Genomic DNA, 26,150 nt, shown 5'->3' with positions numbered 1-26,150 from the left:
CTACTCAGCTCTGGTGAGGTCACACCTCAAACACTGTGTTCAGTTTTGGGCCTCTCACTACAGGGACATTAAGGTGCTGGAACATATCAAAGGAGGGCAACAAAGCTAGCAAAGGGCCTAGAGAACAAGTCTTATGAGTAGCGGCTGAGGGAACTGGGGTTCTTTAACCTAGAGAAAAGGAGGCCCAGGGGAGATCGTGTTGCTCTCAGCTACCTCAAAGGAGGTTGTTGCAAGGTGGGCGGTTGGTCTCTTCTCTCAAGCAACAAGTGATAGGATAAGACAAAATGGCCTCAAGTTATGCCACGAGAGGTTTAGGTTGGATATTAGGAAAAATTTCTTCGCTGAAAGGGTTGTGAAGCATTAGAACAGCCTGCCCAGGGAAGTGGTTGAATCACCATCCCTGGAGGTATGTAAAAGACATGTAGACGTGGTGCTTAGGGACATGGTTTAGCGGTACACTTGGCAGTGTTAGGTTAACAGTTGGACGTCAGGATCATGGAGGTCTTTTCCAACCTAAGTGATTCTATGATGTTCTGAAAATATTCAGAAAATAGCAAGTTACTCATATTTGAGATGAAAAATAAGGAAAGCAGAAAGTTGTTTATTTTAACTGGAGAAGTGCATGAGTTTATTAGGACTAAAAGCAACTTTTTTTTTTAATCCAGCTAAAATTATTGACATAAATAGGCTAGAATAAGCCATACCAGGTACAGTGTAAATGAGAAGTATAGGTAGAGTGTTACAGAAAAAGAAAGTTGGAAATATGAAGATAATTAATTCTTCAAATATATTAAATGCAAGAAGGCTACACACTGTTTTCTTTGGTGTATTGGTTCTTATACTTGATCTTGCATTGATGTAAATAAACGCAAACACTTTCCTTTAACACAAACAATATTTTACAAGTTGAAGGCATGTCCTCAAATAGACAGGTTCTGCACAAAAGCAGGACTGTGTGTAAACTGACTTAAAACCAGGGAGTTCTACAAAAGAACTGAAGCCCTGGTACATATTTTGAGTTTATCTACAGTGGCTAAATATCTCAGTATTTTCTATAAGTGTGCAAAATGGAGCATGCAATACCACATCAGCTATCAGATTAAGAGCAGCAGGAAATTGCCACTTCATTGCATATGCCTAGTCATAGTTATTTTGTACAGGGCATGTACTAACATGCCATAGTTACATGTCAAAGGTAACTGTTCTACTTTGAGTGGGAAGCAGTGTGAAAAAATGGTCATTTCTCATTGCTTACTGGGACACATGTTCAGGACAGAGGTGACCTTTGTGAAACAGATTCTTCAGCTTGATACCTCTTAAGGTGCAGGAAATCATCACAGTGACTTCCAAGAATTTTCTGAAACTCAAGTGGATTTTCTACTGCTGTCAAGGACTCTTAACAGTATGTTGAGACTGAGTTAAATTCAGGTACAACGAAACTCTGTGCCTATTTAAAAACAATCAGTAGACTTGCACAATCAAATAGATACATTGTCCTAAATAAAAGTTATACTAGGGAGATTAATACCATCAAGATATCAAGATGATATTTCAAATGGAAAACTCTCCTCAACTACACTGTGCTTTGCACTTAGCACCTTCTTTCTCAGGAACTCAAAGCTCTTAGTATGCTAATACTAACGAATTTAGCCTCACAACATCCAGTGAGGTAGGTAAATATACCCCCATTTCACAGATGGGAAAACTGAGGCAGAATTCTGAAGTTACTTGCCCAAGGTCCTGCAACCTGTGAGTGGCAAAACCAGAATATATTTTCAGAAGTCCAGATCCTAGACTTCTGTATGATTAAAGTCCCTCCTCCCTACTACCACAAAGCAAGCAATACATGCAACGTTTTTCCCTCCTACTGCTGCTGTAATCCTGGTGACAGAAAGGAAGTAAATGACTTTTTCTGACTGAATTCCCGCTTTCTTTGGCAAAAAGCACCTGGTTCTGTCAAAGTGCTGTATTACACTCTTTGCAGAGGTGCTTCTTCTGAGGCACATTAGAAAAAGGTGGTTTCCCTATGCCAGGAAGGCTGTACAGGTCCAAACAAGGTAGAGTTATTTCTTGCAGAAGACCTGCTGCTTGGCATTCTTCACGCGTTGTTCTTCCTTCAGGTTCTTCTGCCGTGCTTGTTTGCTGGAGATATATTCCACGTGTTCTGAGGGGAACCAGCCTCTCTCCCTGTCTGAAAGTTTCACTCCTTCCATCCATCCTGTGGGAGTGGGGACAAAACACAACATGAGGTAAAATAGTCAAGCACTTTTTTCATTCCTCTTCCCCAAAAGCCCCCTCCAACAAGGCCCTAGGATCAAATACAAAAATCCCCTTTCAGCTTCCAAATAAAGTAGCTTAATGAAGATGAAAATAAGTCTTTTCATCCTCTTAATGCAACAATCAGGAATGAGAAGCTCCTTTTGAAGCCTGATAGCATTGTGAAAGCTTAACACTACTAAAGTAGCTTTCTGCCCATAATTTAAGATACCCATTGTTTATTCTGCTCACCATCATTGCTGAGCTGCATAACCATAATGATATCTGCTTTCTCCAAAGCTAGCTCATCATTTTCCCGAGCTTTGTATGTCCTTATGCATTGAACCTGTGGTGCCTCTAAAAGAAGAGGAAAGATCAGAATGGTATACAAGAAAGTAACAATAAACCTGTGTACACCAGACCCAAAGGTGGAAGGGGATAAAAGACTGCCCAAACACTGATGAGTAGAGCAGTGGAAGGGAGACTACAGGTCTTCTACATAATGAGGAGTAAAGATAGGTAAAACAACTAACAGAACGTGGCACTGAGGGAAAGCCCATGAATATCCTTCTTTACAAAAAGGCAAATATTCTGTCTTAAAGTCATTCTGGTTTGTTCTACCTTGCAGTGACTCCCAACTCCTCCAAATGGCCCACCCTCATTGCTGTAATAGCAGATCAGTCTCACCAGGGCATTCCAGGAGATCCAGTTCCCCTCGTGGAGGAGCCAAAGCAGAGATCCACCTCAGCTTCTCACTGCTGGAAAACATCACCAGATAGGTGTCAGACTTCAATGTGAGGGATACAGTCTGATGACAGGAGTGTGTGCGCAGGCATGTCTGTGCAGGCTTGCTCACAGGAGGGGACAGAGAGGGGGTCCTTAGAGAAGCAGGGAAAGTGGAGAAAAGGGCTGGAACACGGCAAAACCTCCCATTTTTGGAGGCTGATAGTATGAAATGATGTGGTAGTATTGTATAAACAGCTACGATGAAAGAGAAGAAAAGTGGTTCACTAGGGACTTAAGGCAAAAGGATGATTTTTGAGTCCTCTGCTCAGCAGCTGCATTTGATACTTTAGCATATTGTTGAGGGACAACTTCCAGGCTTCTAGGAGGTATCTGGCTATGGTACTGGGATATACTAAGGATAACCTTGAGCTCACTTACTGTGTCTCTGTTCGAAACAGAAACTCCGCTCTCTTTCCCTGGTAATTCTGAAGTAGAAAGAGACGGAAAACATTTTTGTTTGTTCCATGCAGTTTCATCTCGCACTTCTCCCCACGCACATCTGAGAAAGCGGCATGATCAAACACAACAAAACGTCCACCCCTGCAGGTAAAGAGGAGGAACAAAAGTTGTGAGTTTTAAGGTAATAAGAGTTAAGAAATGAGTCTATGTAGCTCCCTGATGTCAGGAAAGCAAGAAGCTTTTAATGAGTCTTCATCTGGTTCAGGCACCTTAAGCTTTGTTTTTGCTGGAAGTCTGAAAAGGCCAGAGAAGAGAGAGGGGGGATTTAACAAAAAGGGTAGAAGTACTAAGCTCTGTCCTATCAAGGTTTTACTTGACAGCTTCCAGCATAACAGAATCAGAACACACACACACACACACCCTCCCTTAACCAGCCAACCACTTTTTCCAGTTTCAGTGATTTGCACATTCATAAGCCTTCATACTGTCCTTTAGGAAGAAATTATTTTTGAGTAAAACTACAATAAATTGTTATTATTAAAGTGCTTCATATTATAGAAATGGAGAGACAATGGAATTGTTGCACTAGGGACCACAACATATCTAGTTATATTAGTGTATGTTCTAATTAAGAGCTGGGAATATCAGATTCTACATACTTACACGATACTCATGTAATGTAGGGTTAGGAGAGTGACTTGACAAATGCTGCCACTTGCTGGCAGGCAGAGGGAAAGGACTCTCACCAAAGCACAGACCCAGAAAGAGACAGGCGTTTTGGAAGGGACAGCAAGAACTGTGGTTGAAGCACTCACTCCTTCGGTCGAGACAGGAGCAGACAGTCATTGAAGAGATGTAAGTAGATGGGACGGGTGGTGACTTTCCATTTTGGACTTGGGGTGTTGAAGTCCAGTGCTGTCAACTCACCACACTTCACAAGTCGCCTTGACTGTGAAATGAGTGGGAATATCTACAAGACAGAAATAAATATTTACATCAGGTGTATGCAAGGAATCCATGAGTTTTCGATTTGCATTTGTACCAACTTGTGGTAGGGACCATCAGCTGAAGTCTGACACAAATGACTGGGCAAGGGAACTATTGATGAAGAGCTGGCCTGTGTATGATATTCTGATTCAACCGTTTTGTGTGCATTGCAGAACAAAAGTAAGCACAATCGACTTTGCAAGGAAAGAGATAGAAGAGGTTAGGCTAGAGCAAGGCTCAGGGCATGGACAAGCTCACCTTGCACTCAAATTCAATCTTCTGGCTGAGGTAGATCAGCTCTTCAGTGCTCTTCATGCGCTGGACATTTTCATTGCAGTCCTTGATGAGCTACAGAGGAAAACAGGTGATAGTGAGGACCAGAAATGCCTAGTGGGATCAGTACTACTCCCAGGAGCCCATGACAAATCAGTGTAAGTGACAATTTCTTGGGCATCTCCCTGGGAGAAGAAAAAAAAAAGTTTTCCAGGTAAGCATACTAAGCTTCTCCATAGCTACAAAGATTGTCCTTCTTTCTTAAGAAATTTATTTGTTAGATGAAGTCTCTGTGATAAGTATTGTTTTAACTTTGGAATACTAGGAGGGATACTAGAGTCTTCTTTCTGTTCAGGTGACAGAAGTTGAATTGCTGGTCATTTGGAAACAGCTTTTATTAGATGCTCCACTGTAAACAAAGGAGGCTGATTAGATAAACACCAGGCACAGATTTTCCACAACCCAGAGCTTGTTGCAGTATCTGTGAGCACCTGACACAATGAATCAGAGGCATTTCAGTCTTGAAGTTGTCTACATAACTGTCTAAGGTGATACAGGGCAGCTGCATAACAGCGTCATAGAGATGACTCTGGCTTGAACACAGATGAGTCCCAGGATTCAGCATATGACATTTTACCCACCTGCCTCAAGACTGCAGTGTTTTAGTAACTATGCAGCAGGCAAGTGTCATCCAAAGAGTTTTAAGGAGGTATGCATCATGTTGAACTAGTCTTACGTTTGTTGTGGAGAGTAGGGGAGTGATTACAAGAAAGTGAGTGACACTTCAAGAAGGTCAAATGATGACTAGACAGAACAGGAGCTAGCTAGGAAGAAGTCTACCTTATTCTACTGTACAAATTGCAGGTAACAAATTGTACCAGAAGACTTTAAATCTTGTCTCTTTAATAAATAGGATGGAAGAATGGATGTAACAGGGTAAACATCTTGCCATGCTTTTTATGTCTGTTTGTTTTAAAGCAAGATTTTCTTGGAGAAGCAGGGGAGAAATTGGTAGCTAACTAGAGGGGAAGGTAATGAACACAAAGGAGACCACAAACAGCAAGTCCTGAAAAAAGTAGTTCAGTATCATTGGCAAAGGTTCAGCTGCATCCCAGCTGGGTCCTTTCTCAGTGTTGTCTGCTCACAGCTACATGTGCACATGCAGAAGAGTCACACGAACACACTTATTTGTCACAATGGCAAGGGTCCCTGGCAAAGGTGAGGGTCAATGAAAAGCACAGGGCCACTTTGGTGCCCTGTAGTTGTGTGATAGAGTGTAGCTGTGGAGACTGGGTTGATGGCCTTACCTTTTCAAGTGCATCATAGGCCTGTGTTGCTTGCACTTCTTCCTCAGACCCAGGCCGAGTTCTCTTCAGGATATTCTGCATGAGAGAAGACGTTTTTTGTAATGCAGACAGGCAAAGCAGACTATGGGAGGGGTAGGAGAATCAAGGAGACACCAAGATACCAGCCTCAAGGGGGTCTAAAGCAGTGGTATGAAATGAAACGTGGAGATCAGGCCAGAAATTTGAGGTACAGAATGTAGCTGAAAAGATGCACTGAATAGGGCATCACTGAAAATCTAAATGGAATTAACTGTCCTGTGCAAGTTACATGGCATAGCAGGCAACCACTGATACAAGCATAGCCTTAATTGCAGAAGTTCTTTACCCATCATTCCTTTTTCTCCCCTTCAAAAAAGGCTCAAATAATCAAAAAGAAAAAAATTTAATTGAAAGAGCTCAAAACTGATCCATTGGGGACTTTCAGATTGACAAATAGACAGATAATGTTGCAGGCAAAGAGCAGGGACAGACTGCCTTCCAGAGGGCAGACAGAGAATACTTGGCTTGTTTTCCTAGCAGGAAGACAAAAAAGTTAAATAAAATTTAAATCAACATGTTCTGAGATGACTCTATACATTATTTATTAGAACACAATTGTAATGTTACAACGAAGTCCTAACAAGTATACAAACTGCATTGCCTCATAGGGACTATCATGTCCAATTCATGGTGCTGGTCTAATGTACAGCCGCACTTGTATGATGACAAATGGATTTGTTTTTGCAAAGGCATATTTGCAATATATGCAACAGAGTCACTTTAGAGCATTCAGCCAAACATCAAAGACACAGCACGAAGGAGGACTGCATGCAGCCCCTCCTCCCAGTGCTTGGTGCTAGCTCATATTATATGACTTTCAGTCTTGAAGAAGGATCAGCTTGAGAGAAAATGTAGGAGAGCCGATAATCAACACAGTTACCTGTAAGAGGAGTTTGAGTCGAGTGATGCGCTGGAAAGGGAGGATGAGGAAGGATTTAAGTGAGAGACGTTGGCATACTGGATCACTTTCCAGTCTCTCCAGAACTTGCTGGAATCCTGCATTTCCATTTCTGTGGGAGTGGAAAAGAGAGAAGACATCCAGGTATCAGAGCAAATAAATAGTCTTTCAAATGAAGGGAAAAAAAGTACCAGATTATCACCAAATACTGGAGTACTCCAGTCCCTGCAGTCAGGTTTTGTCAAGAAACTGGGACACTCTGCTGAAGAAGAGTACGGGTTTCTAACAGCTATAGGACAACAGTACAACTTTTATAGGTCTTTCCTCTTTGTGCCACAGTCCTCTGGAATAAAAGCCAGAAGTGACACATCTGTGTTTCAATTCCCCCCTATGAAAACGGCACCTTTCACAAGACAGAGGTGGTTTTCATTTTTTCCTCGCACCAAATGGGCTTTATCCAAAGGCTGGAAAAGCTGCCACTTCTCTCCTGCTACTCCTGGGAGGAGTAGTCTTTGCACATAACATGTCTCTTAGCCTCTGACAGGCAGCTACTGCTATCCAGTTTTCTGTCTTGGGTAGCAGCAAATACAAGGCTAATGGTACGTAAGTGGCATTTACTTCCAGAATAGCTAGTCCCATATGCTAAGAGATGGAGAAGAAGGTTGTAGGCCAGGTAGAAGTGCCTCACAAGTAGCCATTGGGACCACAATGCCCTAGGCAATATCTTAAAGGTCCTTTCTGTGTGGAACTGAACCTTCACTGAAGAAAACCAATTGTGAGACTAGATTGCTTCCAGTCAGCACCGAGAGACAGTGCCTGAATGGTGTGTTTGGAACACTGCATTCTAGGAATCATTGTAGCTTCACTGGAATTACGTTGTTATGTAGAGAAGCAGTGCAGAAGTGCTAATGAAACCTTGCTCAGGACTAGACCTGTGCCTGAGCAATGCTTGGTTGGGCCACTGGGTACAGAAGAAGAGGGCAAGAGACATTCACTTCCGCCACCCACAGCAAGAGACTAATGGTGCTCCAGTCCTAGGATTTTCAATGTATTTTAAAGACACTTGAATAGCCAGTTTAAATTTACTGAAAGCAGCCATATTTTTTAACTGTCACCTTCAGGTTCTTAGTAGTCTGAAAACCACAGACTGAAAATGACTATTCAGAACAGCTTTTTTTTTTTTTTTTGCACTTTTCAATAGTGACTAAATAGAGACAACAGGCTGCAATAGAATCACATGTATGTCCATTATTCTCTCTCTTTTCAGTGCTATGAAAGAGGATCCTTACAGCAGCTCACTCCTGCTGTCCCAAATGCCATTGAATTGAAGAAGATTCCGGCCTGTTCTTCTGGGGTGTGTAGTGTGAGTGCCAGCAAACAGACAATACCTATTCCCCATCACTTGAAAGAACGCACATCAGAGGTGCAGCAAGCAGGGAGAAGGGTGCAACAAATGAAAAACTTACAGTAACCGCTGGAAGGTTTGCTCCTGATATGTCTGGTTTGTTACATATGGTAGATATACCCTGCGGAACTCAGGGGCATGTTTCAGAGCCACATCGCATACATGGAAGGTGAACATGTCCTCCTCAAACTTCTCTTCTAAGTCAAAAAGGAAACTGCAGCACGTAGTTGCAGTGCCGTAAAAGGAGAGGAAAATACAGAGCACAGTGATCAGTATCATTTAGTAGTGGTAACATCCTCTTTTCTTTAAAGTCAGGACAGCCCACATAAGTGGAAGATAGCCCTTTTCTTCTAGAGTGTAGTGCCCATACAACGACAATCTGGGGCTAGGTATCAAGGAAGAGTCAGAGGCAAAATGGATTACTGTTCCTCATAGAATACCCTGAGTTGAAAAGGACCTAAAAGGATCATCAAGTCCAACTCCTGGCTCCATGCAGGGCCACTCAAAAATCAGACCCGACTAATATCCAACTCAAACCCTCCCCTGTCACATCTTCATGCCATTCCCTCAAGTCCTGTTGCTGTTCACCAGAGAGCACCTGCCCCTCCGCTCCCCCTCACGAGGAAGCTGTAAGCCATGATGAGGTTTCTTCTCAGTCTCTTCTTCTCTAGGCTGAACAATCCAAGTGACTTCAGCCATTCCTCATACATCTTGCCCTCTAGACCCTTCACCATCTTCATAGCCCTCCTTTGGACCCTTTTGGTTTTATGTCTTTCTTATATTGTGGTGCCCAAAACTGGGCACAGTACTCAAGGTAAGGCCACACTCCACCAGTGCAGAGGACAGTGGAAGTCACTTCTCTCAATGGGCTAGTAATGCTGTGCTTGATGCATCTTAGGGTATGGTAGTCCCTCTTTCAGCTGCCAGGGCACACTTAACTCATAGTCAACTTGTTGTCAAACAAAACCCCCAAGATTCCTTTCTGCAGGGCTGCTCTCCAGCCTCTCATCCCCCAGTCTGTATGGACAGCCAGGGCTTCCCCATCCCAGGTACAGAATCTGGCACTTGCAACTTTCATGCATTTGTTGACAGCCCAGCCCTCTAATTCATTCCTGAGGAAGTCATATTTGCTACTTATAAGGCATGGACGGGAAACAATAGCAAATTAGGATATAACCAAAATAATTCCAACAGTAGAAATCAAAAACACAGTAGAAAACCATAGTAGCTTAGTGATATATGTAGCTAAGCCTTGAAGGAGGAAAACAGAATCCTACAACGTACAGGATTCCTTGCATGTGGGATCATGTCTACATTTTATGACTTACGCTCTATTGATTCACATTAGATTGTCACACGATGGCTTTTTAATTTTTGTTTTCTGCCTTTTTTTTTTTTTGGATGACGGACTGTGCAGCTCTTTCTGCTGTCTTGCATTTGGCGGGAGCTATATTTGGTTTGGGCTCAAGTCTAGTTACTCAAGTTACGTTGTAATTAAGGCCAATACGGCATGACTACAATAGCATTTTGAATGTTTTAACCCTGCAAGGATCTCTGCACACAATTGCATCATCGTTTCTGGGACTTAACAACAAGATTTGCATTGCCCTGTCACCTAAAATGGTAAAGGTTCCTTTGAGGGCACCACTGGTATGTAATCACAGAGTGCTATAGGCTTGTATATCTAACTCAAAGGTCAGTGCACGTGCAGAACATGAGTGAGATAAGTTACCGATGGAAACTGGTAGTTTCTAGACTGTATCTGTGCTTCATGGAGGGTGTTAGTCATGGAAGCAAAGGGCCATATCTCACCTGGCACTGACATCACGTACGTCCTGAAGGCGGGAGAAAAGCCACTGACGCTCCTGATTGGTGAGCATTGCCTGGAGCTCTGCTGATCGCTGGAAGTGATCCACTGCCACATTTAAACTGCGCAGGTATGAAGCCTCAGACATTATCAACTCAAATTTGGCCTTGAGAGAAGAAAGGAGGGAGCACAAGATCAGTAAACCAGGCAAGTCTGCAAGGAGTCTTACTGACAGGAGTCAGGAACAAAGCAGGAAGACTTCCTAGTACATGATGTAAGTAGTGTGTAATTACAAAAGAAGAGGCTTTGGGAATGAAAAACAGGCTTGTGGTATGACTTAAAAAGACTAATAGCTACCTGCTTTAATTTTATTTTTCATTTCCCCTTGACTCCACTTTTACTAGATCCCCTATTTTATGTGTTCCCATAAATTTTCCAGCAACTGCATTGCCACCATTCTTTTCCTCCTCCATCATGTTTCACACACTGTTGTTTTCTTCTCTCTCTCTGGGTTCTCCCATTCACTTTTTGGTTCCTCCCATTTTCCTTACCCAGTTTCTCTGTGTACCGTTTTGCTGAACACATACATCTTCCCATTTCCTCTGAGCTGTGCAGCTCACATGGGTCAGTTTTGTAAATGCATGCTCTACCCCCAAAATGACAATTCATTGTGGTTTTACTAGCGTTTCTCATAAGCTTAAGTGTGGGAGAATGCTGGAAGTCTTGTACTTTAATATTCTCTTTTGCATCAAACATGCTTAAAATTCTATGTTTTATCTTGCCTCAATTTTCCTATGTCTGTTTTCATGAAATTACAGATGTTCCTGTCTCCTTACTTCAGTGCTCCTTTCCTCTGCAATGCCTAACTTCAGCACTGTACTACATAACCACTAGTACCACATCCCCATACTGCTTACACGAGTAGGTGACCTCTGCGTTCAGCCACTGCACTCCCACATCAGACATTTCTGTTCTCCACTTTAACCACCCTTTACAGGCCCCCTTCTCGACTACAAACCACCCATCTACCATATGACATCTATCCATTACCTCTTGCAGCTTCTGCTCATCCCGGGACATATTGAGCAGCATTCTGCTGCCCCTTATCATGGGGATGTCCTGCCACAGGGATGCAGTAGATGAGACTGACAGACGTTGCAAATATGAGTCCTGGGGAGACAGCACTTTCCTCCGTAACCTTGGGGAGCTTGGGAAACTTGACTCCATATCCTCTGAGAAAGAATCCACTCTCTTCTGGCTTTGAATGGCCTTGTTCAGAACCACATCACTGTACTCCTGATACAGCAACCTCGCTGTGAAGAGAGGCATATATTTTTATATTTTCTATAGCAGCTACCTGCCCTCTTCTTCAGTATGGAGAAAAGTCTATTACTGTCTCAGTTTAGGATAACTAAATACATTAGACCATATGCACCTGCTATGAGCAAAGCTCACCAGCTCTCTGAGTGGTGACTTTGACTCTGGCTTCACTGCCTCCAATAAACACCCCTCTCTAATGATTTAACGCTGCTGTGTAGCAAAAGCCACGCTCCATTATGTTCACTGCAAGGGTGGGAGATGGAGGACAGGGGTCTGCCACAGCACTTCAGGCAGAAGGTACTTACAGGAGTTGATGAGTTTGGAGTGCCGACGCTTGAAGTTCTCCATCGTGTCTGCAGGTTTCTTCTCCCTGTGAGGGAGCAAGGATTTGGAAACAAAGAGCAAATGAAGAGTACAGTGCCAGAGGTGGCTTATCCAAATCTTAGCAACAGACCTGCTACAGCAAGGACCCCCTTTCCAACAAGCTCAAGCTCCATATGCTTTACTTTACAAAGAACAAAGTTTGGCTTGATGGAAACACTGTCCTAAAGGGACAGAAATACTTCTATTGCAGTTTTTCTCCCAGAGGGCATGGACTGAAACACAGCCATAAGTCATCTTATCATAGTTTTCTATTCATTAGCTTCATCTTTAGTCCCTCAAGAACAATGGAGAGTATCGGTTATCTGTACTACACACACGCAAGACCAAAGCAAAGGGGCCTTTGAGAGACTTACCGCAATATTACTGTTTCTGAACTGACTGGTGGTTCCTTGTGCACCTTGTGTGCTTCTTCCTCTGAAGGAACAGGAGAGACTTCTGCGTATAATACAATTAGAAAGTAAACACAAGTCCTAATTTAGAGTCCAGCTACAATCCCAAAACACACAGATACCACTTACTATACCCCTGCCTAAGTGGTCGTCTTGGGCTAGAGTACAGATGACCTACTGACATTTATTTATGGGTCAGACACTTTCTGGTTTCAGTAATCTTTGGCATTACTTAAACTTTACATCTGTTACTTAGTCACATTTGCTTTTCATATCTACAAAAGGCTGACACTTTCACAAGTGACAGTAACTTGAAGAGCTTTCATCTCCAGTTGCCCAAGTGAAGATACTCCCTGTGGGCCCTACTTTGTAAGCTGTCTTTCCCCTTTCAGAAGCTTGGGCCAGGCATCTGAGGATCAATGGACCCAAAGTCACTAATTGTGTCTGGAAGTCTTAGACTTCCTTTTACATATGTTGAGCTCCAAATACTCTCAGTGACATCTAAGGCAGAAATACTGAACATCTAATAAAATCACATGTCCAGAGTCTTAGAAGGGACGAGGCCTGGTGGATTCAACATAAGAATGAATGTAATCAATTAAAAACTGCTGTTTGAGTCAGCTTCTGTTTATGTGAGATAGAGAAGTATGTTTTCTTCTTTTGTTTGTGAGGGGCTTAATTAAATAAGGAATGGAGACTTTATACATAAAGTTCATTGGAAGCAGAAGGAGGAAGAGACACCAGAGACTGAGCTGCAAGTATGTGTCAGGGTAAAGAATTGTTGTGTTGAATGTTTTGAAATGTTGAACATGAAATTTACAGGTCAAACACATGAACAAATTTTGATTCAAGCGTGCTGCCAAACTCTTTGCACCCCTCAACCATGCCCTCCTTTTCCTTTGTGCCAAAACTTCAGCACGTTGTGGAGCATGGAAAATAAACTAGGTAATTACTGAGAAGAAGCAAGTATGTTGAAAGTGATATTCGTGTAGGATATAACAAAGAACAGACATTCATCCTGACAGTAAGTACTGTCTGAATGAGCTGCATTACAGAAGATATAAGTTTTCCATTCATGACATCAGTGATTTGGCTTGGTGCAAATTGGGATTTTAGATCTGACAAATTTGGGTTTCATTTTCATATGTAATCTCAAAGCCTATGTTCACAGGATGATCATCATATTTAGAAGGTCAGATTGGTACCTAAAGGTGTCAGTTGCAAAATAAAGAGAGGTGCCAAAGAAACAAGGAGCTAAAACAAGCCGTAACACGTATGGGCTACTAAGGGTGTGTGCATACATTTTCCTTATTAGTTGGAAAAGGGCTGTTACTGAAGTGCAGCAAAACGTAATAGCCATATGATGGCAGCAGAGATGATGAGCAGAACCAAAGAGCCACATAAAGAAACCAACTCCAGCAAGCAGGCCAAAATAGCTCATGTTACGGAGTAAGGGCAGCAGAACAGTAAACATGGAGAAGGGATAGGAAGAGAAACTGGATGTGATTTCAAGGAGTGAGGAATCAGAAGAAAGATAAGGTCTCTGTTAGTGAAAGTAGGGGACTGAGCCCCTGCATGAAGCAGGATGCACTTGTCACAGGGTAGCAGAGTGGAGCCAGGGATGAACTGTGAGGGGGCAGCCTGGAGCAGGATAAGGCGGCTACAGGGATGCAGTGATGAGTACCATGAGAAATGCACAAAAGCAATGCCACGATCTCAACACTCAAGACTCCATATCACATTGCCTATTTAACTACAGGTTATTGGTATTCGCAACACCAAAAGGAAGGGAGTACAGGTGGAAAACAGAGGAAAGGACTCACCCTGCAAGATATCTGGTGGTACTGATGTCCTCTTCAGGCCCTGCCGGTGCCAGTCCTTGCTTTTTACTCGACGTTTAATTGGGCTTTCTTGATTGGCTGCTGGTTCTTGTGCAACTATCCTGATAGTTTTTTTGTCTGGCCAGCTTGATGACTTTTCCAAGGGTAAATGTCTGGGCACTTCTTCCCTTGACTGAGCCACCAAATGGTGTTCTTCTCCTTGTCCTTCCAGTCTTTGCTTGATCCTTCTCTCACCTTTTGTTTTCTCTGTAATTGCTGATGGAACTTGAATGTTCTTTGTATCCACACCAAAGAGGTCAGCCTGCTGCTCCCATCGCAGCTCTCCCAAGACCTCATCTTCTTGGCAGGTTGTTCTGGTGGTTGGTGGCGATGGAGGGCTCAGCTGGAGGAAGTGAATTGGATTGGTGAACGCTAGCATTGGAAGGGGCTGTATAGAGTCTTTGCTCTTGCAGTCTGTGGATGTTCTCAGGTCTTCCAGTGAGGGCCAAGAAGGGTGGTCAGGCGAGGATCTTCCACACTGTATACCCACATGCTGAACTGTTGTTTCAGGGCTGGTGTCGGAGCAGCTGGCCAATACATCATTTCCAACAGCAGAAAAGTTTTTGGCCAACAAACTGACCCCTGAGTCGTCAGAAGTTTCTGTATCCTGGGTATCCAAGTCACAGAGATCCCATTCTCTAGTTGGTGGAAGAACAACTTTCTCTGCTACATCTCTACCAGAAGAGGGCACAATATTAGCATCAGGTACAGTGGAGGCAGTCCGTAGAGGATGACTAGAAGTAGGGGGAATGGCTTGTAACTCATTGTCATTCATACCACAGTTTAGATGTGGCCTGGAGTGGGGCACAGGAGTGAGAGGCTGGTAACTATCAAGGGCTGGAGGTTGGGCAAGGTGATTTGGATTAAGTGCAGGGGTCTGAGCTTGACTAGGGCTGGGGACATGTTTGGCATCAGGCTCAGACACCAGAGGTAGAGTTGAGCTGGGCACAGGGGACAGAGGTTGTTCTTGCTGGTTCGTGGTAAAGACCGTATCTTCTTCAGGGGGCCAAGTTAGGGTGCTCAGGATGCTGGAGATTCTGGATCCATGCTCTTGTTGGTTTAAACTCCAGTCAGACTGATCAAGTAGGGGCGTTTGTTGCATTTCATAAGCCATATTTGCTCCAGTTTCTTTTCCTTGCGTAAAAGAACTTTTTTTTGGGGGGGGTTGGTACTGCTGAATTGTCTCTGGGTGGTTCAGGGGAGTGGAAGTCCTGCCTGGTGTTTCAGGTGGTTCCAGAGGCCCTGCAGTGAAAGCCACAGTCCCTCTATTCCCAGGAAGGCTCTCCTCTGGAGGAAGAGGGCTCGTGTATATTACAGAGAAAGAAGATGGGCCACTAAGGTCTTCATGAAAGCCTTTCTCAGAAGTAAGCAGTTCATGGGGAGCACTGGCCTCCCCTAGGCCAGGGGTTACAATAACAGTTTCTCCTGATGCTGGGTCCTGCATGCACACAGAAGCAGCTTGGTTAGCTGGTTTCTCTATGGAATCCAGCGATTTGTTCAGGTTGGTACCAGCACAGTCCTTGGGACTCACAGAGACTTTTCCACCAGCATCCTCTTGCTGTGGGCCAGACACTGAAGCCACAGAGGTGAGCTCTGAGGGTAAATCTTGAATAAAGTCATGAAGCTCAGCTTTTCCTAAATTTTCCGCAGAGGGGTGAGGATCCATGAGATTAGCTGGCTCCACATTCTTAGTACCAGAGTAGGGGCATGCCGCAACACAAGCCTCTGGGTTCTCTGTGCTAGAAGGTGCTGCCACTCCTCCAGGGTGCAGTGCATCTCTTTCATCAAATGTCTGGGCAGCCTTTCCAGGTCCACCACTATGCTTATCCTCCCTTCCCAGCCTTACTCTGTCATCGCAGTCAACTTCTCTGCTATCCTGACCACTGGTGGAAAAGCGGCCAGAGTCTTCCAGCTCTTCTGCCTGGTCAGAGACATGGCATGGATATGGAGGCACCACTGGAGTTTCGCCCACTGGGTTCAGGTTGTCTAATGACAAAGGGCTGACAGCAAGTGGCTGACATCCAGAACTTGATGATGTGACATGAGCTTTCAACAGCACACCCTCACCAAGATGTTCACCCATACAGATAGATTCCCCGGGAAGAAATGCTGGTCCCGTTTCCTCAGCCAAAACAACATCCTCCAAACCACAGAAGTCTACATTATGCCTGGGAACACAAGACATCTCTGAACTGAAAGCTGAAGAGAGCCTCTTCAGTCTCAGCTCCTCCCTCTGCAGTTCTTGTTCCTGTTCATTGTGTTCCTTGTTTTTCTGATCTCTGGGTTCCAAAGATTTTCCTTTTTTCTGCTGATTCTGTTCTTCGCACTCTTTCTTCTCCTGTTCCTGCTGAAGTTCAGACACTGCTTCTTCCTGTTCTGGTTCCTTATGCTGTAAAGTATTCACTTGTTCATTTTTTTCTGCAGCATCCTTTACTTGGAAAGCACTTACTACTGGAGAAGTAGGTCTGCTCTTTGTTTTTCTGTGATCATCTTCAACATGAAGGCATTTAGAAGTGGATGAATTTTCTTTAGGAATCATTACTGTTCCCTGTTTTTTGACCAGGCTGCTATTCTGTGTTTCACCAGCAGAGATGTTTCCTTCTGCTTGTTGTGAGCTCATTTGGCTGTCATCTGTTAAGGTGGAAGACAATTGATATGAAGACTCTATATTCTCCTCCCAACTTTGCAGCACCCTTCTGCTTTCCTTAGCATCTTCAGAAGTGTATAGTTTAGCCATGTCCTCTACTGCTTCCTCTGAGGTAGGCTGCTCATCATTTCCTAGTACTACTTTATTGTTGCTTTGATTCTGCTCTACATTAGCACTGATCTCCTGCAAAGACTCCATCTTATCCAGAGATGGCTCAGCCTTATAGTGCCCCTCTGAAATGGTTTTACACACCAAGAAGCACTTAGGTGCCTCTCTCTGAGGGGAAATGGCATTGGCCAAAGGAGATTTTTGATGTTGGGCCTGAGGGTCTGTGCCATGAAAAGCCAGTTCTGTCTGGGACTGAGGACATTCAGTGCCAAGGTCCACAGCCTGCAGGACAGCATTGCCAGTGGCTAGCCCATCCTGGACTGTGCTGAGAGAGAAGTCCTGGTTGCTTTCCAGGTTAGCCAGCTCTACTTGCTTAAGTTGCAGAGAACAATCCCATTCACCCTCCCGTAAAATCGCTCCTCCCTCCCATTCTGAGAGTCCCTTTTGAGGCTCTGTATCACCTTGCTCTTGTTCCAGTCCTGCTGGCACTTTTTGTATAAGGTTAGAAGGTCTACCTGGCATGTCTTCTGCTTCCCTTCGAGCACAAAGGCAGTCCTCAGGAGCGCTGAGCTCCACTCCTTTCGCAGAATCAGGCAGGCTGGTGCTCATTTTATCTGATGCATGAGGGGCATGATGCTCTCTTTCAGCTGCTGCAGAATTCCAGGCTTCCCCAGTGGTGCTGCTTGATTCCAGAGGAGTGGTACCTCCCTCATTGGTTTCTTCAGATTCCATCAGTGACACATTCTGTTGAAGAAAAAGTAATTTTTCTGTTACTACTGCAGAATGATTTAGTAGATCTAATTGGCTTAAGAGACTTAAAAAAAATGCTACTAATACAGCTGAGGGGAAAAGAAAGCAAAATATATACTTAGTGAGGTGATAAGGGTTGGGAAAAATACTAAGATGGAGGGTAGGAAACACCTAATGTAAGCTTGCAGTAGGATAGTAACTCCAAAATAAAACTAATTGTGCCTTTTTAGTTTTAAATGAAGATCCAGAAAGTGACTTTGGTCAAGAGTAGAGATGCTGATCTCCGTACACAGCTGCAGTGCAATTTATGAAAAGTATTGGCTATGGCTAGCCATCTGAAACCCAAAAGGGGATATCTGAAAGTATTCACAGGATGAGAAAATGATCAAGATCTCCACTAATTTTTATTGGGCATGGTGGATGAATATCCACTACCTCTTGTAGAGGCTAGCTGAGACTTAGAGATCTCTTTGATTTCAACGTGGAAGCATCTGTACTATGGATTTTCGTATCTCTGTGTATGTATGTGCAACAGAGGGCCTTATTGCAACTGATCACAGGAATTGATTAACAAGTAGGAAGAATGTAAGAATTCGATTAATGCATAACTAGTACATGACGTAAGACAAAAGATATTTGAAGGCTGTATAAACTACATGGGTGGAGAGTAGTACCCCTGGTTTACATGGACATAGCTACAGATTACAAAGAGAAACAAGATAATCATTTAGACTACCCTTTTAGGGAAAAATATCTCAGGATTGTTGGACAGTTTCCCAAAGGATATAGTGGAATTTCCCATTCATTACTGCATTTGAAGTTCAGACATGACAAAGCACTGGGGAATGTACATTTGGGAGATGTCTGTGAAAAGTACTGTAGAATCTGATTCACTACTTTACTTTTTCTGGATTCTGCCTATACCATGATCCACAATCCCTACCTTAGAAGGCTGAAGAAAGAAAGAAACCTTAGCAGCTCCCCTCCTTCCTTTCTTCTGCTTCTGGTACATGTGCCCTCATGTTCCAGCCTTTGTTCCCTGTTCCCTAGCCCCTGCTTCTCAGAAATTGCTAATAAACTGCTGCTTCAGGCTGCTTCATATACACTGTGTACCATCACAGTCACACCAAATTTTGCAATTTAGCCTTCAAGGATCTGCTGCAATATGCAGCCACAGTCAATTTTTTTCCTGAACAGAGCTTCAGTGTTCTCCTCCTTCATCCTGTCAAGCTTTCCAGACATGAATGTATAATCCTGCATCTTTTGGCCAAAGAAACCATCCCACATTTCTCCAGGTAAAAGCCCACTAGCTGTGCCTAGCAGCGGAGTAGCTCTAAGGCCTGGCTCTGGAGAGTTTGCAGAGTTCATGAAAAAAAATATATATATATATATATTTTTCTTACTCGAAATAGACAACCAAATCTATATACTTTTTCTTTCCCTGACATTCTTACTTTCCCTTTAATTTTAAGATTAGTTTTTTTTATTTGTTTATTTATTTTCCAGAATTTCAACTGCTGGTGGCTGGGGGGTGGCGATAGTTTAAACTAGGGAGACTCATAAACAGAGAAAGGAACATCTCTACATGGAAGCAGCAACCTTTGAGATCAACATAATTTCATTGTGCTGATCCCACACAGAAAGTAAAAGCAATATGGGCATGACTATGTCTCAACTATTTGTCCCATCCAGCTCTATGGCCAAGGCATGCCTGACCTGAAAGTTAGTTTAGCTGAAATTTTCCTCTACGTCAGGCGAAACAGAACTTGCTCTGAAATCAATGAATCCATGCTCTGACATTAGAACTGAAGCATTATATATACCTTAATCATAGAATATCCCGAGTTGGAAGAGACCCACAAGGATCACAGAATGGCCGAGGTTAGAAGGGACCTCTGAAGATCATCTAGTCTAACCCCCCACCAAGCAGGATCATCACATTGCGCAGGATGTCATCCAGGTGGGTTTTGAATATCTCCAGAGAAGGAGACTCCACAACCTCTCTGGGCAGCCTGTCCCAGTGCTGTCACCCTCACAGTAAGGAAGTGCCCTTCCATATTCAGCCAGAACCTCCTGTGCTTCAGTTTGTGCCCATTGCCTCTCATCCTGTCTGTGGGTGCAACTGAAAAGAGACCGGCTCCATCCTCTTGACACCCTCCCCTCAGATATTTATACATATTGATGAGGTCTCCCTTCAGTCTTCTCATTTCCAGGCTAAACAGGCCCAGTTCTCTCAGCCTGTCCTCGTACAACAAGTGCTCCAGTCCTCTAATCACCTTTGCAACCCTCCTCTGGACTCGCTCCAGCAGCCCCATGTCCCTCTTGTACTGGGGAGCCCAGAACTGGACACAATACTCCAGTGAGGCCTCACCAGGACTCAGCAGAAGGGCAGGATCACCTCCCTTGACCTGCTGTCAACATTTTTCCAAATGAGCCCCAGGATACTGTTGACCTTCTTGGCCACAAGGGCACATTGCTGACTCAAGTCCAACTCCTCATTCCACACAGGGCCACCCAAAAATCAGACCATATGTCTGAGAGTGTTGTACAAATGCTTCTTGAACTCCATAAAGCTTGGTGCTACGACCAGTTGCTTGGGGAGCCTGTTCCAGTACCCAATCACCCTCTTGGTGAAGAACCTTTTCCTAATGTTCAGCCTGAACCTCTCCTGATGCAGTTGCATGGGGATGTTCATCATCTTAAAGCTTAGAAAAAATGGACAAATAATTGAGTTCATTAGTTATTTTCTCCCCCCAAAAAAACAGACCAAAACAGGATTATTCAGCATTTTGGATTTTTTAAAATTGAGAGTAGGTGTAAATATTTATAATTTCAACAAACAGTATGTTTCAAAGGGATATGTCATTTCAGAAAGTTCCCAGAGGACTTCTTCCATATCTTACTGCTCTCAGTGCTGATAAATCGTCTTTTAATACGATTGCACATGAATACTGTCAGGAAGACATTCCAGCAAAGAAATGTAGAGCTCAGGAAAGCCTGTAAAGCAGCAAGGTCATAAACTTGTAAGAGGTCACCTTGTCCAAGGCAGGATCAATTTTACCTAAGTTATCCCCAAGAGATATGCGTACGTACCCTCCTAAAAAAAAAAAAAAAGCTAGATGGTCATACCAGATTATTCATGCTACACTGTTCTTAGCCCTTCCTGCTATATAACTCAAGTGTCCCCTGCTACATGACTAGAAAAACACTGCTTACCATACCTAATACAGACTGTTTTAAAAAATGGGCTCCCCAAGAGCAGACAGTTTAGGGAGATTGGTGGTCCTAGACATAGGCTGATGGCTAAGGAAAGTTTACTACTAATAAACCTTTATGGGATGGTCTAGAAAGGTCTGAACAGCAAGATCCTCAAACTCAAGCCCACACTTTTTAAAGAGGAAGAACAACTGTTGCTCAGTGATCTATTACAGTTGTAAACACTGAATTTCCTTGTATCAAGCTCAAAGACCCAGCTTCCACTTCTCTGGCTCTGTTGGCAAGGGATTTGGACAGGTGAAAGGACGAGTTTAAAGTTGTACCTGGCAAAGTTCCATGATGATACTGGGAGACAGCTGGGTAGAGGGAGGTGCAGAGCGTATCAACACTGGAAGCTGCCAAGTGAGATCTGTTTCATCATATTACTGCCAGGTGTTTTGCACACCTCACGGAGAAGAGAGAAGCTTTGGGAAGTGACTTAGGAGAAGGGACAGGTAAACTTTCTAGATACACTGCGGAGGGGGCCCTGTGCATCTGGTGAGGGAAACAGTTAAGCTTTTGCTTGAATGCTGGTGTGCTGTAGCGAAAGACATGTCTCTGCAATAAGGATTTCATAGAGATGGATTTCATGGAGATGGAGAGAAAATAATACAACCCTGTACAACCCATACCCCAGTACAACGCTGACCACACCTGTAGCAGTCACACAGAGCAAAGCTACATACCAGTAGTTACTTCAGAAATGCCTATTGTGCATTGACAACTTATGCTCCAACTGCAAGCCAGCTGGGTTCTCTACCAGAGATGGCCCAGGAGACTCCCAAGAGCTGGGCTGGCTAACGTAAACTTTCAATTAGTGTTTGCAGTAAGGTTAGTAACACAACAGACAAGCATGCAGCAGCCTCTCTGGCAAATGCCAGGGTTTTGCAGGCTGTGCAAATTCTCCCAGAATCTTCACCACTACCACTGTTGGGGCTGCTAGTCTTTCCACATCCCTCTAGATTGTGTGTTGTTCTGACTGAAATTCTCAAATGAGGTGGTCTGATGGCCCCTGTGTAGACAGAGCTAGCCACACTTTTCTGCCAAAAGGATCTAAAAATCCAGGACTTCAGAGTTCACGTGCATGCAACAGTGCAAAGCAATATAGGTGATGCTGGGTGCAAACTCACTGCAAACTGGAATGTTGAGAGGGTGCAAGGAACTGCAAACCAGCATGAAAACAAAGGGGTAGTACTTGGTTGTACTGCAGCAGGGAGCACAAAATTTGAGAGGGGAAGGGTGAAGAAGGTGGCCAACTAAGCAAAACGGGATAGCAGTGAAAGCACTAGTGGACAAAGCAATTCCTATGATGGTACACATCTATCCACAGATTTCCCAGACTAAAGAAAACCCTGTTAGTATCACACTTCCTTTCAGCGTGGGTCAATTCACCTGGACAGGGACGACAAACTCTTCCGGTTTTAAATAGCAAGTACCTCATCCTCCTTCCCCGCCTCCTCCACCAAACAAAAAAAAAGGAGAAATGACGAGTGCTATCAAGCACAGACAAGCCCTTCAGTTAGCCAGGAAACAAGGTGCAATACCTCCACAGAATTAAGTAGAGTGCTAATCCTAAGAAAACCCAGAGCTAGACAAGCCCAGAGACCCTCCTCCTGCCAAACCGGGGATGAGCCCAGCCTTCCATGCCCTCCTTGCCTTCCCCTGGTGGAGGAGCTGGGTGCGCTCCCCGCGGGCCCCGGCGGCTGCGCTGGGGCAGAGCAGTGGGAGCGCAAGGCACACACACCCATGCTGTTGTAAACACCCTTCTGGCTGAGAAAGCCCTGCCCTGCAATTACAGGCCTCTCAACTGGACCTGCACCAACACGCACTGCCACTTGGGTTGTGTGCTAGGCCCACCGGAGGCCCCAAGCCCCGCTCTGTCTCTTTTGGGGTGGCTGGTGACCCTGGAGGGTGGTGGATGGGTGCTTGGGCTGTCACACAGTTCAGATACATTTCAAAAGGAGTCAGGATGGCAGAGGCTTGCTCAGAGTCTGCCTTCTTCCACACAAAATCCGGAGCTACCTGCGTAGGAAAATTGCCACCAGAGCTGCCACCTCTACCTGGAGGCCACACCATCCTTCCGTTTGGTCAGGCGATCAGGAGAGGACTCACTACAGCACCCAGGGCTGTGCTAGCACAAAGCCTGCCCCACCACAAGTCTGTACTTTTATTGTGCTGTTCCCCAGGAAGGCACCCATATAGCTACTCAATGTCACGCACTGATGTGTTTCCTCAGCTCAACTCCCCCATCGAGTATGAGAGGCCCTACTGCACGTGTGCCTCGGGGTGGGGGAAGGATGCCAGGCCACCGCTCAGTTCTATCACTGAACAGCCCGTTAAGAGAGGTGAAGTGGTGGGGTCAAAACTCCTGAGCTAAGGAGAAGATTACACAGGGCACTCTAGAGATAAGAATGAAGGAGGAAAATAACATTACTCAGAGATGGTTTTAAGGGTATGAAGAGCTGGCTTGGAGCTTGTCAGAGGAAGGAACATAAAGAATAAGAGAGGTAATACAAAAAGCATGAAGCAAAATAATGTAGAGCCTACTGCTGTGCTAAAAAAGCCTACATGCTATTACTACCCTGGAAAATAGCTGCCGCCTCTATGTTTTGGGCAGGGGGTTAAAAAATGAACCTGTCAATGGTATCTGATCTCCTGGAAAATACATCTGAGCTGCTGCTGAACCTCAGGAAAGTGAATAAGACTTCCCTGGCACACAGATGCAAAGAGCTTGCTGACTTTTAACACTCCCAGTAGCATCTCACTATTTTCCACTACTGGTAGTCACACTCAAGATATACTGAGCATATTAATTATCAAATGATTCACTAACTGACAGAAGAAGGATGCTTATCATGTATTTGTTGCCACTTAAATGAATTATAATACTTAATGCTAAATCAAAAAAATACCAAAGAAATAAAATTAGTAGTACAAAATTTCACCTCAGAAATAGCTGCCGAACATTTGCCGAACAGTGAATGAAGCCCACAGCTTGGATTGAACATTATATTTCTCAGAGGCAACAAAAATGATTCGGTCTTAAGATAAATGGGGCCACCTGTATATCAGGAAAATTGGTTCATTTTAAGCAGAGCTTAAGTTTTATATTCATAAAATCAGTGGATAAGCTTTGATGTTTTGCAGTCTTCTAGTACAGGAACAGCATGTAATGCTCACTGCTGTAGCTTAGTAGAATGACAGTTGATACTACTGGACTGACAGAGGAAGAACTCCCTGAGTGAAAGGAATGTACAGAGTCGCTGGTGGCTGCTCTGTGCAGGTCTCTCTACAAACTCTGGGGATATAGAGACAACTGATAAACATCTGGAGCCAAAAGGAAGCAAAGAGATGTCTGAGATGTATGCTATGATATACAGTCTTGTCTGCTAGAGGCATATTACATCCATTCCTGGACATAAAGTTTGCTATAAGCTAGTTTAAAGAGAAACTGGGAGCTACTCTAAGTAATTCAGGACGTAGATGGGAGAGATTCTCCAGCTAGCTGCAGAAATTTCAGTCTCTTACTGTGCTACAGAAACATGAGCCAGAATCCCACGCTGCTGTTTTTGAGTTTCAGATTAAAGAATGCTAATGTTTGCACCAAACCATTTTGACAGATGCAAATGCCATTAAAACATCAAAGGACTTGGAAACACACTTGAAAGCTTGGCCTTGCCCAGACTGCTCAGTGGAACCATTGCTGAGCACAGCTGTTGTCACGTTACCTGTACGAGTCCTGAGCACAGTTAAGCTATATGGACAGATAAGGATGAACAATATTCAGCAGACTGAACTGAACAAACTGTCCTCCCCTGCAGAAAGGTCCTCCTAAGTTATCCCATCTGATGTTCTTGGCAAACACTTGATATACCCTCTTTAACAGCTGGATCAAGTTCCGTCTAGAAAACAGTAAGATTTCTTCTTTCCAGTAGCAATAGCCCTCAGATCCATACAGGATGGAAAATACAAAGTTGAAACATTTTAGCAGTACAGGAGGACTGTAATCTATACAGCAAAACACACCCTGCCATGAAGGTACTGGTAAAATGTTGTTTTTGTATCAATATAAGTGAAGCATATCCTATGCAACTGAAACAGTTCCTAGTAATAGCAACAAAACTGCACTGGTACCTCATACCACACTAACAACTTCTACCAGCACAACTTCATCAGCCATGGCTGGCATACCTACAGCAAAAACCTGTGCCATGTATCTGGCTTCAACACTGGTAATACCATCAACCGGCAATATGAATAAAATATTGTGGTATCAACCTATCACAAGATAGCAACTAAAAAAGAATTTTAAAAAAATATATATCTTGAACTCATTTGCCCTCATTTTGTGCCTTCAGAATGCATGCTTCCAGATGTTTCCAGCCTTAGTTCCCCACAGCATTTTTAGTTATCTTATGACTCCAGTAATGAGGTTGGTGAAAAAAATGTGGAAAAAAATGTTATGACACTTGAATCATAGTCAAAAATATTTTGCAATATTGCAATAATGGTGCAGCTTTGTACTGAAAGCTGCAGCTAAAGAGAAAAGAAGTCCATCCACAGGGGATACAGGGATGTCTGTGGGGAAAACAGGTTTTGGTAAACCCCTCCCCTAAACTTGCTTTTCAGGGAATGAACTATTCTTTCCTGGAAATTAAATCGCTGAACTTAGATCGAAGAAGCACAGTGAGACGTGTTTGCTATTGAGAGCAAAAACTATTAGACATAAAAAAAATCGCTATAAGCAATGTAAATGTGGGAAAGCACCAGTGAGGACCCCTTCCCTCTCCCAGTGGAAAAATAGCTTCACACACCCAAAGCCACAGGAATTGTGTGGGTGCTGTATAGGAAGGTACTAATGCAAACACATGGAAAACTTGTTACTCACAGCATAATGCCTGCATGGCCAACCGGCAAAAGGTTTATTGTGTGTATCACAATATTTTCTGTTTTTCATATAGTCCCACTTCCTAGAATCATGTGGTTATGTGAGAATTTTGGCTTACAATTAAGAAAAACGCATGTCTGGCCTTTATGGGTGTGGAAAAGACCTGAAAAAAAACATATGGCTTAAAAATTAAATCTTACTGTATGGGTTTATCTCAGTCTTTTAAGCCAAAATGGTAAACCTTAATTCCTGACTAATTAGAGCAAGGACAAGTCTCCCCTTCCCCTCTAAACTGATTACTGTTTTTCAGCAGTTCAGACCAATGACAGTGAA

The 26,150-nt window shown here is 43.7% G+C and overlaps 1 protein-coding gene across 2 annotated transcripts in view; it reads right to left on the bottom strand.

The window, feature by feature from the left end:
* Positions 1 to 666: 666 nt before the first annotated feature.
* Positions 667 to 26,150, bottom strand: part of LOC106045463 (rho guanine nucleotide exchange factor 5) — a 37,566-nt gene continuing 12,082 nt past the window's right edge. Inside the window, exons 2-16 of one of the 2 annotated variants that reach the window (XM_048046793.2) lie at positions 17,440 to 17,668; positions 14,113 to 16,800; positions 12,254 to 12,335; positions 11,822 to 11,886; positions 11,247 to 11,509; positions 10,202 to 10,362; positions 8,451 to 8,603; positions 6,967 to 7,096; positions 6,009 to 6,083; positions 4,687 to 4,776; positions 4,257 to 4,411; positions 3,421 to 3,582; positions 2,944 to 3,014; positions 2,509 to 2,613; positions 667 to 2,218 (exon numbers count right to left, since the gene is read on the bottom strand). In XM_048046793.2, the coding sequence (XP_047902750.2) occupies positions 2,064 to 2,218; positions 2,509 to 2,613; positions 2,944 to 3,014; positions 3,421 to 3,582; positions 4,257 to 4,411; positions 4,687 to 4,776; positions 6,009 to 6,083; positions 6,967 to 7,096; positions 8,451 to 8,603; positions 10,202 to 10,362; positions 11,247 to 11,509; positions 11,822 to 11,886; positions 12,254 to 12,335; positions 14,113 to 16,800; positions 17,440 to 17,656 (4,572 nt within the window). In that variant the 5' untranslated portion in view covers positions 17,657 to 17,668 and the 3' untranslated portion in view covers positions 667 to 2,063. Of the gene's footprint in view, positions 2,219 to 2,508; positions 2,614 to 2,943; positions 3,015 to 3,420; positions 3,583 to 4,256; positions 4,412 to 4,686; positions 4,777 to 6,008; positions 6,084 to 6,966; positions 7,097 to 8,450; positions 8,604 to 10,201; positions 10,363 to 11,246; positions 11,510 to 11,821; positions 11,887 to 12,253; positions 12,336 to 14,112; positions 17,669 to 26,150 lie in introns of both variants that reach the window. The other variant, XM_048046792.2, reaches the window with a different exon arrangement.

This window comes from Anser cygnoides, chromosome 1, assembly GCF_040182565.1.
Source record: "Anser cygnoides isolate HZ-2024a breed goose chromosome 1, Taihu_goose_T2T_genome, whole genome shotgun sequence".
NCBI classification, from domain to species: Eukaryota; Metazoa; Chordata; class Aves; order Anseriformes; family Anatidae; genus Anser; species Anser cygnoides.
Note: the sequence above shows the minus strand (reverse complement) of the source record. Positions and strands in the feature narration are given on the sequence as shown.